The sequence below is a fragment of the Salvelinus alpinus genome, chromosome 10 (genome assembly GCF_045679555.1).
Source record: "Salvelinus alpinus chromosome 10, SLU_Salpinus.1, whole genome shotgun sequence".
NCBI lineage: Eukaryota > Metazoa > Chordata > Actinopteri > Salmoniformes > Salmonidae > Salvelinus > Salvelinus alpinus.
The window spans coordinates 25,260,306-25,278,714 of record NC_092095.1 but is presented as its reverse complement, the minus strand read 5'-3'; the positions used below and the strand labels follow the sequence as shown (position 1 = coordinate 25,278,714).

The 18,409-nt window shown below is 42.3% G+C and overlaps 1 protein-coding gene across 1 annotated transcript; it reads right to left on the bottom strand.

Annotated features, from left to right (window-relative positions):
• Positions 1–5,241: 5,241 nt before the first annotated feature.
• LOC139532912 (orofacial cleft 1 candidate gene 1 protein homolog) lies at positions 5,242–16,736 on the bottom strand. Its single transcript, XM_071331072.1, has 6 exons — positions 16,655–16,736; positions 11,303–11,369; positions 10,782–10,964; positions 7,442–7,555; positions 5,643–5,650; positions 5,242–5,340 (listed from the first exon to the last, which is right to left on the bottom strand). The coding sequence occupies exons 1-6, from the start codon at positions 16,670–16,672 to the stop codon at positions 5,242–5,244; spliced, it is 489 nt and encodes a 162-aa protein (XP_071187173.1). The 5' UTR covers positions 16,673–16,736.
• Between the last annotated feature and the right edge of the window lie 1,673 nt (positions 16,737–18,409).

Genomic DNA, 18,409 nt, shown 5'->3' with positions numbered 1-18,409 from the left:
AGGAGACTGCGTGGCAGGCTGACTACCTGCTACGCGAGTGCAGCAAGGAGCCAAGGTAAGTTGCTAGCTAGCATTAAACTTATCTTATAAAAAACAATCAATCTTAACATAATCACTAGTTAACTACACATGGTTGATGATATTACTAGTTTATCTAGCTTGTCCTGCGTTGCATATAATCGATGCGGTGCCTGTTCATTTATCATCGAATCACAGCCTGATTTAACAAGAGCATTCGCGAAAAAAGCACTGTCATTGCACCAATGTGTGCCTAACCATAAACATCAATGCCTTTCTTAAAATCAATACACAAGTAATTATTTTTAACCCTGCATATTTAGTTAATATTGCCTGCTAACATTAATTTATTTTAACTAGGGAAATTGTCACTTCTCTTGCGTTCTGTGCAAGCAGAGTTAGGTTATTGTCACGCCCTGACCTTAGAGATCCCTGTTTATTCTCTATATTTTGGTTAGGTCAGGGTGTGACTAGGGTGGGTACTCTAGTTTTCTATGTTTTCTTTTTTCTTTGTTGGCCTAGTATGGTTCCCAATCAGAGGCAGCTGTCTATCGTTGTCTCTGATTGGGGATCATACTTAGGCAGCCCTTTTTCCCACCTTCAGTTGTGGGATCTTGTCTTGTTTCGTTGCATGTATTTTGCACGACGAAGCTTTTCGTTCGTTGTGTTGTTTATTGTTTTGTTTTGCTGGTTCACATTTAAATAAAGTATGATGAACCCAAATCATGCTGCGCCTTGGTCTACCCTTAACAACGAACGTTACAGAAGATCCCACCACAAACGGACCAAGCAGCGTGGTCAGGAGGACTGGACATGGGAAGAAATCCTGGAGGGAGAAGGACCCTGGACAAGGGCCGGGGAGTATCGCCATCCAAAGGAGCAGATGGAGGCAGCGAGAGCGGAACGGTACGAAGAGTTAGAGCAACAACGGAAGCCCGAGAGGCAGCTCCCCCAAAAATTGTTTGTCTGGCGGAGTCAGGGTGCAGACCTGAGCCAACTCCCCGTGCTTACCGTGAGGAGCATTTGACCGGTTAGGCACCGTGTTATGCGGTGATGCGCACGGTGTCTCCAGTGAGCATTCACAGGCCGGTGCGCTCTGTGCCAGCGCCCCGCATTTGCCGGGCGGAAGTAAGCATCCAGCCAGGACGGGTTGCGCCAGCTCTACGCTCGAGACCTCCAGTGCGCCTCCACGGCCCAGTGTATCCGGTGCCTGCTCCACGCACCAGGCTTCCAGTGCATCTCCCCAGTCCGGTGAGACCTGTTCCGGCTCCACGTACCAGGCCTCCAGTATGTCTCCCCAGCCTGGTAAGCCATGTGGCAGCTCCACGCACCAGGCTTCCAGTACGTCTCCTGAGTCCGGTGAGACCTGTTCCAGCTCCACGTACCAGGCCTCCAGTATGTCTCCAGCGACGGTCCGCAGTCCAGAGTCTCCAGCGACGGTCCGCAGTCCAGAGTCTCCAGCGACGGTCTGCAGTCCAGAGTCTCCAGCGACGGTCCGCAGTCCAGAGTCTCCAGCGACGGTCTGCAGTCCAGAGTCTCCAGCGATGATCTGCAGTCCAGTCTTCAGCGACGAGCTGCAGTCCAGAGCCTCCAGCGGGGGTTCCCAGTCCAGAGCCTCCGGCAACGATCTGCATTCCGGAGCCTCCAGCGGTGGTTCTCAGTTCAGAGCCTCTGGCGATGATCCACGGTCCGGTTCCTCCGGCAACGATTCACGGTCCGGTTCCACAGAAGCGGAGGGATCAGCGTAGGGAGCGGGGGCTACGTCCCGAACCGGAGCCGCCACCGAGAGTAGATGCCCACCCGGACCCTCCCCTATAGGTTCAGGTTTGCGGCCGGAGTCCGCACTTTTGGGGGGGGGGGGGGGGGGTACTGGTTTATGCAGCAGTTTGGGCTGCCTGGCTCGTTGCGAACTGTGTGAAGACCATTTCTTCCTAACAAAGACCGTAATTAATTTGCCAGAATTGTACATAATATTGACATAACATTGAAGGTTGTGCAAAGTAACAGCAATATTTAGACTTAGGGATGCCACCCGTTAGATAAAATATGGAATGGTTCCGTATTTCACTGAAAGAATAAACGGTTTGTTTTCGAAATTATAGTTTCCGGATTTTACCATATTAATGACCTAAGGCTCGTTTTTTATGTGTGTTATTATATTATAATTAAGTCTATGATTTGATATTTGATAGAGCAGTCTGACTGAGCGGAAGTAGGCAGCAGCAGGCTCGTAAGCATTCATTCAAACAGCACTTTCCTGCATTTGCCAGCAGCTCTTCGTTGTGCTTCAAGCATTGCGCTGTTTATGACTTCAAGCCTATCAACTCCCGAGATTAGGCTAGCAATACTATAGTGCCTATAAGAACATCCAATAGCCAAAGGTATATGAAATACAAGTCGTATAGAGAGAAATAGGCCTATAATTCCTATAATAACTACAACCTAAAACTTCTTACCTTAGAATATTGAAGACTCATGTTAAAAGGAACCACCAGCTTTCATATGTTCTCATGTTCTGAGCAAGGAACTTAAACGTTAGCTTTTTTACATGGCACATATTGCACTTTTACTTTCTTCTCCAGCACTTAGTTTTTGCATTATTTAAACCAAAATGAACATGTTTCATTATTTATTTGAGACTAAATTGATTTTATTGATGTATTATATTAAGTTAAAATAAAAGTGTTCATTCAGTATTGTTGTAATTGTCATTATTACAAATATATATATAAAAAACGGCCGATTAATCGGTTTCGGCTTTTTTTGGCCCTCCAATAATCGGTATTGGTATCGGCGTTGAAAAATCATAATTGGTCGACCTCTAGTCAGAATGACGGTGTTGCCATCAGACGGGGGAAACCCAGTGACAAAGTCCAGAGAGATATGGGACCAGGGACGATGAGGGACCGGTAGTGGCTGAAGAAGGCCAAAAGGAGCTTGCCGTGGAGTCTTGTTCTGGGCGCACACCGTGCATGCAGCGACGAAGGCAGAGACGTCAGGAACCATTGTGGGCCACCAGAAACGTTGTCGAAGGAAGGCTAGGGTACGGCGGGAACCAGGATGACAGGTTAGCCTGGAGGAATGAGCCCATTCCAGGACCCGGGACCGGACTGAGATGGGGAAAAACAGCCGGTTAGCCGGGCCCCCTTCAGGTCCAGGCTGGGAGCGTTGTGCCCTGCGAACCAGGATCTCAATACCCTAATCCACAGTGGCTGCTAGGCATGAGATAGGGATAATATGTGAAAATGAAACGACAGTAGAAGTTTGCAAATCCTAGGAAACGTTGCAACTGCACCCTGGACGTAGGTTGAGGCCAATCCACCACTCAGCAATGACATATACAAGAAAAGCGATTGTAGAGCGGTGGAACTCACACTTCTCGGCTTTCACAAACAGTTGGTTCTCCAGGAGGCGCTGAAGGACCTGCCTGACGTGAAGAACATGTTCTTGGGCAGACTGGGAAAAAAACAGGATGACGTCAAGGTAGACGAACACAAAACGGTTGAGCATGTCCCGGAGAACATTGTTTACCAAAGCCTGAAAGACAGCGTTGGTGAGTCCAAACGGCATGACCTGATACTCCTCTATGTACTCCTCCATAGCCTTGGTCTCCGGCCCGGATAGAGACTATAGCCGACCCCGAGGTGGTGTGGTGCCTGGGAGAAGATCAATGGCACAACCATAAGGACGGTGCGGGGGTAGGGAAGTTGCATGTGCCTTACTGAAAACTTCAAGTAGGTCATGGTACTCAGTGGGAATGACAGAAACATCCAAAGCCTTGCTGACGTCCTGAGGAAGACGTCTGGGGGAAGGCTGTGCTGCTTGAAGACAGTGGGAATGGCAAAATGGGCTCCAACCCATGATGGAGCTTGTGGTCCAGTCAATAAGAGGGTTATGTTTTTGGAGCCAGGAAAACCCCAAGACAACAGGAACATGGGGAGATGCAATGAGGAGGAACTGTATGGTCTCACTGTGGTTACCGGAATTCCGTATTTGAATGGGCATAGTACAATGAGTGACTCCACCTATTGAGTGGCCGTCCAGTGCCCTGGCATCCATGGGAACCGAGAGAGGTTGACTGGGAATACCTAGCTCAGAAGCAATAGTAGCATCCATAAAATGTTCATCAGCCCCAGAGTCAATAAGCACTCAGAGAAACTTAGATTGGTCTCCCCACAGCACAAGCACAAAGAAAGGTGTGCGGGTGATGGGAATTAGGGAACTCCCAGTCTGACTCACCAAAGTACTTGTACCCACCAGAGACAAGGGTTTCCTAACAAGGCAGGTAGCTATGTAATTTCCTGCCCCTCCACAGTACAGACAACAGTTGGAATTCAACCTACGTGAGCGTTCCCCAACCGATAACCTAGCTCTTTTCAATTGCATAGGCTCAGGAGAATCCAACGCATCCGTTGTTGATAATTCACGAGGGAGCTCGGGTGGCTTCGGATCCTCTCGGGAAAACTGCCTTCGTGAACTTCCGGATTCCTTTGAAGGTGAGCGAGCCATAGCGGGTGAATGAGTGTGCCCGAGGCCAGACCTCTCACTCTTGCATTCCCTTAAGCATCCATTAATTGTAATTGTTAGGGCGATGAGGGAGTTGAGAGCCACCGGCAATTCCCAAGCAGCTAGCTCATCTTTTACCACCTCGGATAATCCATGAAGAAAGGTATCGAAGAGAGACTCCGGATTCCAGGCACTCTCGGCGGCCAACGTGCGAAAATCAACCACGTAGTCTGCCAGACTACAGGAGATTTGACGTAAATCAAGAAGTTTAATGGCCGCCTCTCTCCCGGATACTCAAATATCTTCCTCACCTTCGCCATGAATTCCTCCAGATGACAACAAAGGGTGGATTGCTGCTCCCAAACAGGCGTGGCCCAGGAGAGCACCCTTCCCGACATTAGCGTAATAATATACACTATCTTCGATCGGTCCAAAGGGATCAAAGATGGCTATAGCTCAAATAAGCGAGCACTGAGAAAGAAAGCCCCAACAGGTACCAGTATCTCCAGAATATCGCTCCAGAGGAGGTAAGCAGGGTTCTCGGGGAACAGGGGTAGGCTGTACCAACTCACCACTAAAAAGAAAAAATGCACTGGGAGGTTGGGGTCTCTCTGGGGTGGCAGACAGCCTATGAGTCAACTCCTTAATTAGCTCCATAGTAGCCTTAAACCCTTGGTCATGGCGTTCTGTCAGAGAACAAAGCCCTTCCAGAAGGTCCTATAACAGCTTCTCATGTCTCCCAATGGTGGCTCCCTGCAGGGAGACAGCTTTGCGGAGCTGGTCCAAGTCTGCTGAGTCTGTGATGGCCAGTTCGTACTATCATGACACAAGGCAAGACCCAGATGCAGACACAGGAGGCAGATGGTTGGAGTTTAAGATGTTTAATAATCCAAAAAGGAGTAGGCAAAAGAATGGTCGTGGACAGGCAAAAGGTCAAAACCAGTTCAGAGTCCAGGAGGTACAAAGCGGCAGACAGGCTCGAGGTCAAGGCAGGCAGAATGGTCAGGCAGGCTGGTACAGAGTCCAGAACAGGCAAGGTTCAAAACCGGGAGGACTAGAAAAAGGAGAATAGCAAAGGCAGGAGTATGGGAAAAAACGCAGGTGGACTTGGAACATACAAGATGAACTGGCACAGAGAGACACGAAACACAGGGATAAATACACTGGGGAAAACAAGCATCACCTGGAGGGGGTGGAGACAATAACAAGGACAGGTGAAACAGATCAGGGTGTGACACAAATAGCTTATTTCTCTCAAGTTTTAAGCTTAAATGTGTTTACTTCCCTGTTAGTGAGCATGTCTCCTTTGCCAAGATAATCCATCTATTTTACAGGTGTGGCATACCAAGAAGCTGATTAAACAGCATGACCATTACAAAGGTACACCTTGTGCTGAATGCCACAGATGTCTCAAGTTGAGGGAGCTTGCAATTGTCATGCTGACTGCAGTAATGTCCACCAGAGCTGTTGCCAGATAATTACATTTTAATTTCTCTACCATAAGTAGCCTCCAAAGTTGTTTTAGAGAATTTGGCAGTACGTCCAACCGGCCTCACAACTGTAGACTACGTGTATGGCATCGTGTGGGGGCGAGTGATTTGCTTATGTCAACTTTGTGAACAGTGTGCTCAATGGTGGCGGAGGGGTTTGGGTATGGGCAGGCATAAGCTAAGGACAACGAATACAATTGCATTTTATCGATGGCAATTTGAAAGCACAGAGATACCGTGACGAGATCCTGAGGCCCATTTTCGTGCTGTTCATCTGCCGTCATCACATCATGTTTCAGCATGATAATGCACAACCCCACGTCGCAAGGATCTGTACACAATTCCTGAAAGCTGAAAATGTCCCAGTTCTTCCATGGCCTGCATACTCAGATAGTTCACCCATTGAGCATGTTTGGGATGCTCTGGATCGACGTGTACGACAGTGGGTTCCAGTTGCAGCCAATATCCAGCAACTTCGCACAGTAATTGAAGAGGAGTGGGACAACATTCTACAGGCCACAATCAACAGTCTGATCAACTCTATGTGAAGGAGTTGTGTCGCGCTGCATGAAGCAAATGGTGGTCACACCAGATAATGACTGGTTTTCTGACCCACACCCTACCTTTTTTTAAAGGTATCTGTGACCAACAGAAGCATATCTGTATTCCCAGTCATGTGAAATCGATAGATTAGGGCTTAACGAATGTATTTCAATTGACTGATTTCTTTTTATGAACCGTAACTCAGTAAAATCTTTGAAATTGTTGCATGTTACGTTTATATTTTTGTTCAGTATAAATACATGTGTGCTTGAAATTACATATATGTGTGCTTGAAATTACATTCAAATTGTCAAGGCTAGTCAATATATATGCAAACATGCAAAACATTCTCATTCATGGGGTAATAGCGAATGGTCAGGTAGGGAATAACATTTCTACAAAGGTAATGAAAAAGGAGCAGGAATATGCCTCTTAGGTTGATTGTCATCATTTGATGGGATTGGGCTTTAGGACTCCTTTGATATTACAAGGCAGTGATATCCAAAAGATACAGGTGAAATGGCTCCTCTGTTAATAGCCATGTTTCATTATAACATGCATATTACTTGACTCCCAAGAGCATGGTTTTAATAGGCATGGGGGGGTGCAACTATTGATATGGCTCTGTCTGGTGTCTGTCATTTGATGGGAGCGTAAGAAAAGCTGGAGCAAAATGAAACTGACCAATGATACGTGACCTTCATCAATGACAACGAGCTGGAAACTAACACACTGTCCTATGTATGAGCCATCTCGTGGACCATCAGTAGTAAATGTATTTACATAGTACCGCCCTTGCCGTCAGAAACTGGCTGCCAATGAGTGATCTTTCTCACCTCACTTTAATGAACTGAGGAGAACTATTATGATGAGAAATGGCATACTTAATTCCAGCTCATCTTCTGTGCCGACCTCCGCCATCCCGCACCGCCTTGGGTTGGTTTCCTGCACCAGCGCTGGGTCAAAGTAATTTCGGGCACGCTCATTTCCTGTGGAAACTACGCCAGAAGAGCGAGAGAGAGTGAGAGAGGAGGAGGAAGGTGGGAGTGGTGGAGCGGCAGGTTGGTGGAGGTCAGTGTTTATTAGAAGCATATGAAGCAAAATGTTAATTTTGAAAGCCACACTGTTGAGGCTGGCCAGAGAGCCAGCGTCTGCTACCTGATAAGCCCTGGCCGGTCAGTCCATTCACATGAGCGCGGCTCGCCGGGGCCCAGTGGAGCTCTGGGGCCTAATTAGCATGCCGCGAAAGGTCACACCAGGCAATCTCTTAAATACGATTGCCATATGTTACTTGTGTTCAAAAGGAACTAATGAGAAACTGTACAAGCGAAAGTACCTGGAATTTCAAAGACAATACCCCTCTAAATGCTCTGGGGTCGGCGGTTGGGAGAACCCGGTCGGTTTGGGCCGAGTGAAGGCAGAGAAGGAAAATAACTTAACCCGTGTCCCATTGACTTCTTATTAGCAATCGCTGACCTATGGGCATCAAAGCTGCTCTGCTAGAATTTATGGGAATCCAGCACCTCAAGGGGTGTTTCTAATAAAACAGGTACACCCCACCGAGTTGCTTTCTTAACCTGAAATTATTCTCTTGGCTTGAATATTTCACAGACTATATCCCCAATCTAAATTGCTTTACTTGTATTACTCGGTGGGGCTAAATGAAGAGGTGTGTGTAAAAACATTTTTGCACACAAGGATCACATTTATATTAGAGAGTGGATCAACGCTGGGATGCATAAAAATGTGGAGTAAGTGTGTTTGCATAAGACCTCTACTCTGCATAGGACCCACCCACCAAGAGTTCTGTAGGCTTCTATTTGTGTTTATGTCATATATTGTACAAGCTTTTCTACATACCTTCCTCACTGTTGAACGCCAGTTACAAATTGTCAAATAGAGACACTTATTAGGCTGGAGTCCTGTATATTCATTGCTGCACTTATGAATTTTAGTGATACCATAAATTAACTGTAAAATTCACAAGTAAGTCCCTTTACGTCGTAAACACAGTTTTAACAATTTCGCTGCAATAGCTTTGAGGTTATGAAAGCCTTTTTTCAATCTACATTTGCATAATGGCGGCAGCTCTCAAAGATCTTGTCTTTGAATCATATCTTTGATTTACCTAAATAGTCTGGCTGTCCTCCAGTTCTTCGCCTCTAATAAAAATAGCAATTCCCTGTTCTTACATGCAAGCTATCAATAACCCACACTACTTCTCTCCATCCAAATCTACTGTTAACAGGCAGTTTTGATGAAAGATATTGAGGATAACCAAATAGAAGTGTCACAAACATGAGAGAGCTGCTGCTTGCATCTATTATATAGAGGTACAGGCTCTACAGACTGTTGCTATGTGTGTCAGTGCACTGGTAATGGGATTTAATATATGCCCTTTTTGAATATGAAAATAACTGCAGTGCCTATTGGAGAAATAAGACCACATATGTTTGGCTGCTCTATTTCAATTTGTAATGAAAATTCAGAACTCTAAATTATATCAAATACATAGGATAGTATTCTAGACGTAATGTTACATTTACTAGGGGGGAAATGACATAAATATCAAAACAAAATCAATGACAATTGTAGCATTGCTTACGATACACTTCTGTAGAAATAACGTTTTATCTCTGTAATGCACATATTTTATTAGCCCTACATATAAATGTACCATTTCTAAAGAAGCCTTGATCCATAACTGATGAGACTACTCATTCATTTAGCGCTCCTTCAACTATAAGGTATTTTTTCAGCGTTAACTTTGACACACATTGAAAGTCTTGGGGGCATGCACTTGCACACATGCACACACAATGGCAGACACACACACCACACCATCCACACGAGACACATCCAATGAGAAAGTTTCCCATGAATGATTGATTTCACACAGGGGGCCTCAGAATATTACTGTTTCTCCTTTTTCTTTCTTTCTTTTTTAAATAAGTGCAAGTCATAAGATATCTCCCTGACAACTCAGAGACATGCGGGGCAGATGCTATCGATTTAATCTCTGATGAGAGAAGACTTCCCTGGGATTCATAAAAGCCCTGCTCCCTGCCTGGCATGCCGATGGGTGACACCACATCTACTGTATCAGATGGATCAGCTCAGTAGCACCACTGTTGTCTAATGTGCTACTCTACCCAGCACTGGGTGGGGGCAAAATGGACTAGACTTGAATGAGGTTTGCTCCCCTCAATAAAATGCCACTAATCAAAACTACTGTAATACAACAGATCTAAGGAAAATCCCATTTTCTTCAGTATAAAAGACACTAATGAGTTTACTGTGATCATGGGATACACCAATTTGGTACATGGAAACTCAAAAAGATACCAAGAGAACTATAGTGCTTATGATCACGTGTTATGACGTGTCTATACATTCGTGTTTGTGATTTAAACCCCAACAGTTTCTTTCTCTCTGTGTCTCACTCCACCTGGCACTATTATGTTTTGAAAATATTTTAGAATGATCCCTTAATATCTCTTAATCCCTTAACTTTGTCAAGGAACAGACACAACCATGAAAAAAAGTAACCAAGAGGCGTTAATAGTGATTATCCTAAGCTTAGCCAGGAGACAATGAATATTCTCAACAGCTCCAGAAAATGTATGTGTATGTTTGAGTGATGGCCAAATGTTGGAAGCTTCTCTCCACTAACATTAAGCTTCAATTAATTACTAGATTATTAATTAAATAAATAAAAACATCTCTTAATTCAAAATACCTGACTTGTGTGACTTATCAAGACCAAACCGGCATTTCTTTTAATGTTTGAACGCATCACAGTGTGTGTAACATCATATCGCTCAAGAGTCTCACTGACATAGTAAATTACAAGGGGGCATATTTTCCTGCAGGATGGGCCATCAGCTCTGTTTCAGGGACGTTATGTACACTATACGTTATAAAGATAGTGTGTATATGCTGGTAGGGGTATGCTAAGTAAATGCTCTCTTTGATGACTCCAGCCCTCCAGAAGGCAGAATACTGTTAGTGTGAGTTGAGAGGCTGATTCCGTCAGGGTGTTCTGGAACCCCCACTCTTGTGACATTCTCCAGTTAGGTGGAATTTATATGAGGGGTACTTGTTAGGACATGCTAGCTTTGGAATGTGAGGACCAGGCCCTCAGAAACCCAAAAGGTTAGATCGGGAACAAATCCACAAATCCACTGTCAACGGGTTTGAGGCTAATGAAGAATGAAGCTTCACCTCTTGGTTTGGCAGGGGCTCGCAGCTCCATTTTTTGTTGGTGAGCTGCAAGGGTGCTATCTTGCCTGTCACGTTGAATTTCTCTCCCTGCTGAAGCCCGAGAAGCTGAAAGCTCTGTGCTGTAGCTTCCATCGAAGACAGGGTTTTCAATGCCTTCCACCACAGCACTCTCCTCCATTTCGCCTGCAAAAAAGAGAAGAAAAAACACCATAACAACAGGAAGGTCAAAAGTGGTGCATTATACCAAAGTACATTTAATGGCAGCAGAACATTCCTTCTAGTGATTCCTCTCCCCCTAAATACTGATGTGCATCCTCCTCGAATGTCACTAAAACACAATTAGGTTAAAATTAAATCTGAATCTTGCGGGGGGGGGGTAGAGAAGAAGAAGAAATGATTAAAATAATTACAAATTGCGCCCTGACAAGCAAGAGCAAAATTTAGCCCAAAGCCATTCGTCTGTAATTAGTTAATTAATCCTTACACAAATTATGAGCAATAACTCATCAAGCAGGGCTCACCCATCAGAAATTCAGCCGACTTGGATTTCTTCTGCTTAGGTTGCTGCAGAGCCTTCTGCTGTAACTTCTGGAGGGAAATTGTTAAATGAATAAATTAGCTGCAGAATGAAGATCATCATTTATGATCCGCAACTAACGCAGTATTTTAAATATGGGACGACACTGAAATGTCATTTAATTTACATCGCCGCTAAAGGGGTCAAGCACTAATTGAACAACAGGAGTGGAAACATTTTTAATCATAAATAAATAAGAAAAGTTGTCACGAATGCGTAATGAAGGTCACATTAAAATACTTCCTCCTTTTTCCAAATGAATGGGAAACAACACTCTCTCCCTTGGAAAATTATGCATTTTTACACAGGCTTCGTGAGTGTGTGGAGATTCATTGTGCAAATGAATATGGAAATCCAAGCACATTGCTCATTACGTACATTCTTATGAACACATCCTAAAAAGTCTGGAGAAAAATGGTCCTTAAAATCAGAGAGTTCAAGGATTCTGCTATTTTTTAGTGATGCTTTGAAAAATATTCAATACTCGATTTATGGGAAGTGCAAAAAAAAAAATCCCTTATGTGATAGAAAGCAAATTGCATAGCAAAGCCCAAACACAACCCAACTTGCAGCGAACCTTTCATAATACCCTATGAATGCCCCATAGTAATTGGGCTCCATAGCCATTTGTTAACTTTGATGTACAACATCATGGAACATTTTCACTTAATCACACCATATTGTGACTCTTCTTAAAATAGTTTTGCTAAGATCCAGTGTGCTCCAAAGAAGTTTGATGAAGCATCCCTTTGCCCCTTCCAAAGATAAGACCATTCAATAGCCTACAGTACATGGCCACAATATAACATTATTAGATAACACATGAAAGAGGGAAATACAAACCGTGATCACTGAAAGCCACCTACAGGAGTACATGCACGGTAGGCCTAAAATGGGTCTTTTTCTATGAGCACTTCAATGTAATAATGAGGATTTTGACATAATGTTTCATGGCTATTTCTATATGCTACATATACTGTTGGAGGCAATGTCATTCAACTGAGAGTGGTATACTAATGAAAATGGAAACTAGAAATGTAGAAATCCCCTTTGAAATCAAGAAATGGTGGAACAAAATGGTGAGCCTCTAATTTCTGTGGACAAGAAGAACAACAAGAAAAGCCCAGGTAAATCACATTAGTAGTTGTTTTTGTTATGGATGTTTATTTCCCTGTACATGCATATCCTTATGTTTAAGATCTCTAGCTATAGCCTCAAAGCATTTAGTTGGAACTTCAATTTCAAAAATCATTTATGCAGATTCTGATGATGAACGGTGCCCATGCCCATGAACAGCATGTATTTGTATACAATATTTAATTTCAAAGACAAAATCAGGGGTATGGGAGGGCGGGGGGTTCATTCTAAATGACAGAGCAATTAAAATAGTGGAGGACACATTCCAATCTGGAAAGAAGAGTTTTGTAAATCTGTTTTTACATCCAACAAGCCCTACAGCAAGACATTCATTTATACCATAGAGATGAATGGTTATCTAATTGTAACTTATTTAAAAACCATTTTCTCTTTCCACTGAGTTCCAATCAATTTCTCCCAGTTGAAGAGAACAGTAAGACTAAAAACACTGACCAGAGACCAGAGTGTGTAGCATGAGATTCAGTTCCCTTTTCCAGTGTCAAACATATTTTTTAAACACATACTGTACAGGTTTTGGTTCATATCCAAAAGTAAATGAGGAAGTTATAATAGTATCGCTACTTGAGAAGCAAGTAATGAGTTTGCTAATAGGAAAATGACACATAATGAACATCGCCTTGTGTATATGAACACCAGTTTATATGATTCCGTAACAGGCTGAGTTAGTAATTCAAAAAAGATGCAGCAGCATGCAAAATGGTGCTTGGGTTTTGTTGTTGTTGTTTTAGTTTCATGGTAACCTACAAATCATACTTCTGAGACTTCATCATCATATTGAAGGACAATTCGAGAATACACTATGAAACTGCTGTTTACGTTTAAAAAACACTGTATAGAATATGCAATAATGCAGCATGGTGAGGAATTGACAGTAAATGACAGTAGGCATGTATTGCATGTGGTATTGTAGGATACATTCAGACATGTTTGGGGCTGGTCTTTAGTTAGCTAGTGTAATTAATCATCAAATTAGCACAATGTGGGCGGATAGCACGCCTTTATTTTTCAAATCATTGTTTTTGCCCTTGAGACTAAGGCACTTTGAAGAGGAAGGCAAAAAAACTCACATAAATCCCATTTAATTATCACGCATTATGTTTTATCTTAGGCCAGAATAAAATGAACTATACATCCTTCTAATTACTATGAAATATCCATATTTGCTTCCTTCCCTATAGAAAATATAAAAATGTAGCATTCCCAATCCCTTTAACACTGCCTTTAAAGACACATCTTATTCAGTGCATTTACATGTACAGTATACCGTTGTCGTGTGATTCTTGATAATGCTGCATTATTGCCCAGGCTTATTCCAGACATGTTTTCCCTATCTGTATGAGTCAAGCTGAGTCTGTTGTTATGTCATAGAACTTTCTGTATTTCTGTATTATGTGCATCAATCTGCTGCTTAGAAAGGCAAACTGTAGTCTACCGTCAGTAACACTAAAACCAGCATCAAAAGACAAACTCATGACGTTGAAATGTACATCTGCACATCAGAAGGTGTGGCTAAATTTAAAATGGAAGTTGGTCTTATTCCTCAAATTATGAATTAGCTCTGTCTTCCACCAAATGTCAACACATTTTGAGATTTGCATGAATGTATCATCTTGAGTTCAGTTCCTGTTTAAGATAAACCTCAGTAAACCATTTCAGTAAACGTACACATGGAGAGTCCACATGCTGCGAGCAGAACGCTTTTGGTCATTGTCGGTAAAAATCCACTCCATTTAGAGAGCTAACAGAATTCATGTTTCTCTTTTAATTCCTTGGTTTCCACTGACAGTGACAGCATGTCCCGTTTTTACAACGACAATCACCCAGTGTGCTCTAACAGGATGCAGCATGCAGATGTTTCATTTCTAAAACATGCAAGTGATAAAAACAAGGTAATAGTGGTGGCATAATGGGACGATTCTGCCAGCTTAGATTTTCGGAATCTGAACAACTGTTCCAATTCTAACAATATCACGAGCAGGATAAACTACAGAGGGGCAAATATCTTCTGACATGTCTCTCCAATGAACATAAATATATTAAATGCATGTTGCTGTATTGGAGTCATGTGCCAAGAAGCTCTAGTGTATTATAACAAGCCCTGAATACCAAAGTAAAAAATGCCCTGAATTCATTGTGTTGTCATTTGAAGGAATCTACTGCTCAAAACCATGCCCCTTCCTTCCCTAATTGAATCTGCACATTAAAAAAATGCTTACTTTGTGGTCAAGACGAGAAAAAAAATCATTTATAACTGGTGACAAGAAAAATCTATGAAGTTTTTTAAAAGAATGTGATTGTTGTCAAAAGGAATTGGGTACAACAATGCCTTGTTCAGTTCGGGTTCCATTCAAAGCCGGAGCTGTGAGGGCTCGGGGAGAAGACTGCTGCTAGGCTGGTGGGCACAGACCAGCTAGAAAGTAAATTTTGCATACTGTACGGATCATCGCCCAGTTCAGGCCAGTCACATTGAATCTGCCATCAACCAATTGTGCTTCATGAAACCGTCAACCCTAATTTACGTCTGGCTGTTTTCTTCTATCCGGCTGTAAACAAACCCCGCTTTGAGCTGTCTCCCTCATCCCTATCTGCTTACGAGGGGAGCGAGGACAGCCCAAGTCCGCTGTGTCAGAAACAAGCAACTTAAAGCCTACCACTTCCAGACAGCAGTCTGTGCAGCAGGCACAGAGTCAACGAGAGGAGCTTCTTTGGAATGACAGAGTTTTACTGGGGTTTAAAGGGGCGAATACATTAGGCCCGTACTGATGCTGGCGTGTTGTGTCTCTATCCTTATATTATATTAGAGAGCTCCAAATCTGAACAACTGTTTTTAAAATCATTAGGATAGCAGCATTGTGCATTAGTTTACAGGCTATTCTCCCAATCTAGCCCATGAAAGGAAAACAACTGCCACACAGAGTAAATGGATGCATATCTAAATTGACAATGGAATTGAATCTTTTTTCAATCTATATGCAAGTGTGTGACAGGTATATAGTCGTGTAGTGAAAGGTTTCTGCAGGCTGGGACTGAACTAAACAACATATTGCTTAATCAATGCTGGCAGAAATTGCTTTTGTTGTCATCTTTTATGTAGGCCCGCTTTATCTACTTTCAAATACATATGCAGTGGCCAATTCAAAAAATTGTACCGCATGAAAAGCTATTTTCAATCAGTTTGAGATAAAAGTCATATCAGCAAAATGTGAATGATGGAAATACAAGGTACAGTATATAGAGGTATATTGTATTTAAAAGTGTGTATACTACAATTCCCCCCTGACTTAAAACATTATAGGAATTGGCTGACATTTCTGTCCTACAACAGCATCAAAACATAATCTTTCAAATTAAATCGGAACTAAACCTATTTTCATTTAAAGGATATAAATAGTCTTATAGGTTTGTGGTAATTGTTGTCCACCAAACAGTTTCACATTAAACAACAGCTTCAGTTGGTGTAGACAGAAAAACATAATTAGTATTCAGGCTTAATTAATCTATGCTGGCCCCTTTAAGTGAATTAGTCAATTATTTATGCATGTGTGCTCCTTTGATGCTAACAGATTATGTATGTTACAGGGAAAACCTTGAAATATGACTTTGAAAACTTTTCATGACAAAATGTCACCACAGGCTGCTCTAAAGGCTGAAAGAAATGTCAGTGCAGACCCAGAATACACAATGATTATGGACCAGACATTCCCGGGCCTGAATAATGAGAAAAACAGAGATCATAACTATCAAATCCATTTTAAACATTTCTCTCCCAAAACAGGGGAAATCCCACAAATTCATTGTTTAACGCCTTGGCAAGAGGCAAAATAAATCACTGAAATATGGACTTTTGTGCACCCTAATCCAAGTAATGGAAATCTAACACAGTAGGATCAAGGTTTCACCAAGGATCATGGGAACTCCTTGGGATTTCCAAGAGCCTTTTTGTTCCCTCTCCTTGAGAACTCTCCACAGCCCCAGCTCTGCCCTCTACACCCCTCAATCCCCATTGAAATCTCAGAGGCAGCTTGGAGGAATGCTAAATGTCAATGGTCAGCCTGCCCCAGCACCTTCAGAGAAAATGGAGGTATGAAGGCCTAACCCCTGTATTTGGCTACGGGGCTAGTGGTAAAACTTTACTCACGCTGCCAGAAGTGTCCATGACTGCTCACTGCACCGATCTTGGAGCATTTGACTCTGATCCCTGGACAGTGACTGGAACCTGTGCAGAAGAAAATTGCTAGATGAATCGTGAAGAAAAACTATATTTGTAAAAAGTTGGAAATCAATTGAGTGAATATAGTAAACACTTTTGTATGCTGTTATTACAGAAAGTTCTTACTGTATGCCTATGCAGACCCTATTGCACAAAATGCTTCATTTCATACAGTACTAATCATATCTTTAATTTCCCTCTGTTGTTTGTGTTTTGATCTACAGACTATAATCTTTTAAATGCGTCTAGGAGAATTACGGGCTAAGTGCAGTTTATTTATATCAGAGATACCAAATTATTTGCCCTTATTATTCAAATAGTTCATTCATTTACATCTGATACAATACTATTTGGTATTTTCTTTTCCTATGGTAATTCACATGGCTTCCACAAGTTTCTGCAGAAATAGCTAAACAAACCCCAGGCAAAATGTGAAAGATGATCCCATACCATGTGAGTTAGGATGAAATGCTACACTTTTTCACACTAAACACTGCTCCACTGGGTGTGATTGAAAAACATTAAGCTTTTGAATCTGTGTGTTGTATGTGTGAGGGAAAATGTATGTTGTAACAAGTGGGCCTATGTTTTTGTAATTATTTCAAATTACACTCTGCGTAATAACCAGGTGAAAGCGATCCAGTGTTTAGTCCACATTACACACACTAGAAAGGAAAGACCACGGGATATCCTTACACCTTAATATGGGCCATAACTAAATAGTTATTATTTTTCTCAGTTGTTGGAACTATTTAATTATATTTCCAGCTGCATCTATTCCTTTCCTTTCCTCTTTATCACTGGGATAAGGGAAAGATTAGGACTATGTTCGGATAAAGAGCTACTTTGTAGCATTTCCTGTACATGTGCATTTTATTGAATTAAAGGCGGTTTTCAAATTCATGTTTTTCAGTTGGTGATTTGTTTTTCTTAGTTATTAATAGAGATGGGTGGTTGAATGTTTTATAGAGGTCATAAAACGAGATGCTGTGAGAGCCCCAGACAATTGGTTGTAAAAAGCTGTTAGCCTCTATCTGCCAAACGCTGTTCTCCAAGTAATGTGATTGCCAACAGTTTCTTAACCACAGAAATGACTGACTCATTACTGCTTTGGGTTCTGGCTCTGCAAAGGCCATGCAAATATATGTACACAACGCCCTACAGTCCTTTGAGTTTAACACACTCTGTGGGTTGAAGTTAACGACACAAGCGCCCATCCAGTGATGACTGGCTATGAGTTCATTGCTTCGTCTTACATTATCTCATGCTTAGTAAACAATTGATCCATGCCATACAGTGCCAGTGTTGACCAATAACATCAAATCCTGTTAAATACAGACTTTGAAGAAAACACATGTCATGACAACTGTTACTACAACTCTTAAATGTACCATTCTTCCAATAAATCTAGTGCTCCATTGGAATAATAGACCCAAAGAGAGCTTATGAAAAGTGTGAAATTATCTTAACAGAAAATGAAACCCAGTTCTATACGGTTTCAACAGGATGTAGTGATACAAATAACTTATTTGACCCCCTACCCTTCCTCTGCCCTGAGAAGCATCATCTCCTAGGTAAACTACTCAGCAAAGCTCAATCAACCCTTAATCCTGAATGAGAGGGTGTTCTGTTCTATGTTGCTATGCATAAGAACTTCCGCTCTCTAAGGCTTTGTGTGACATT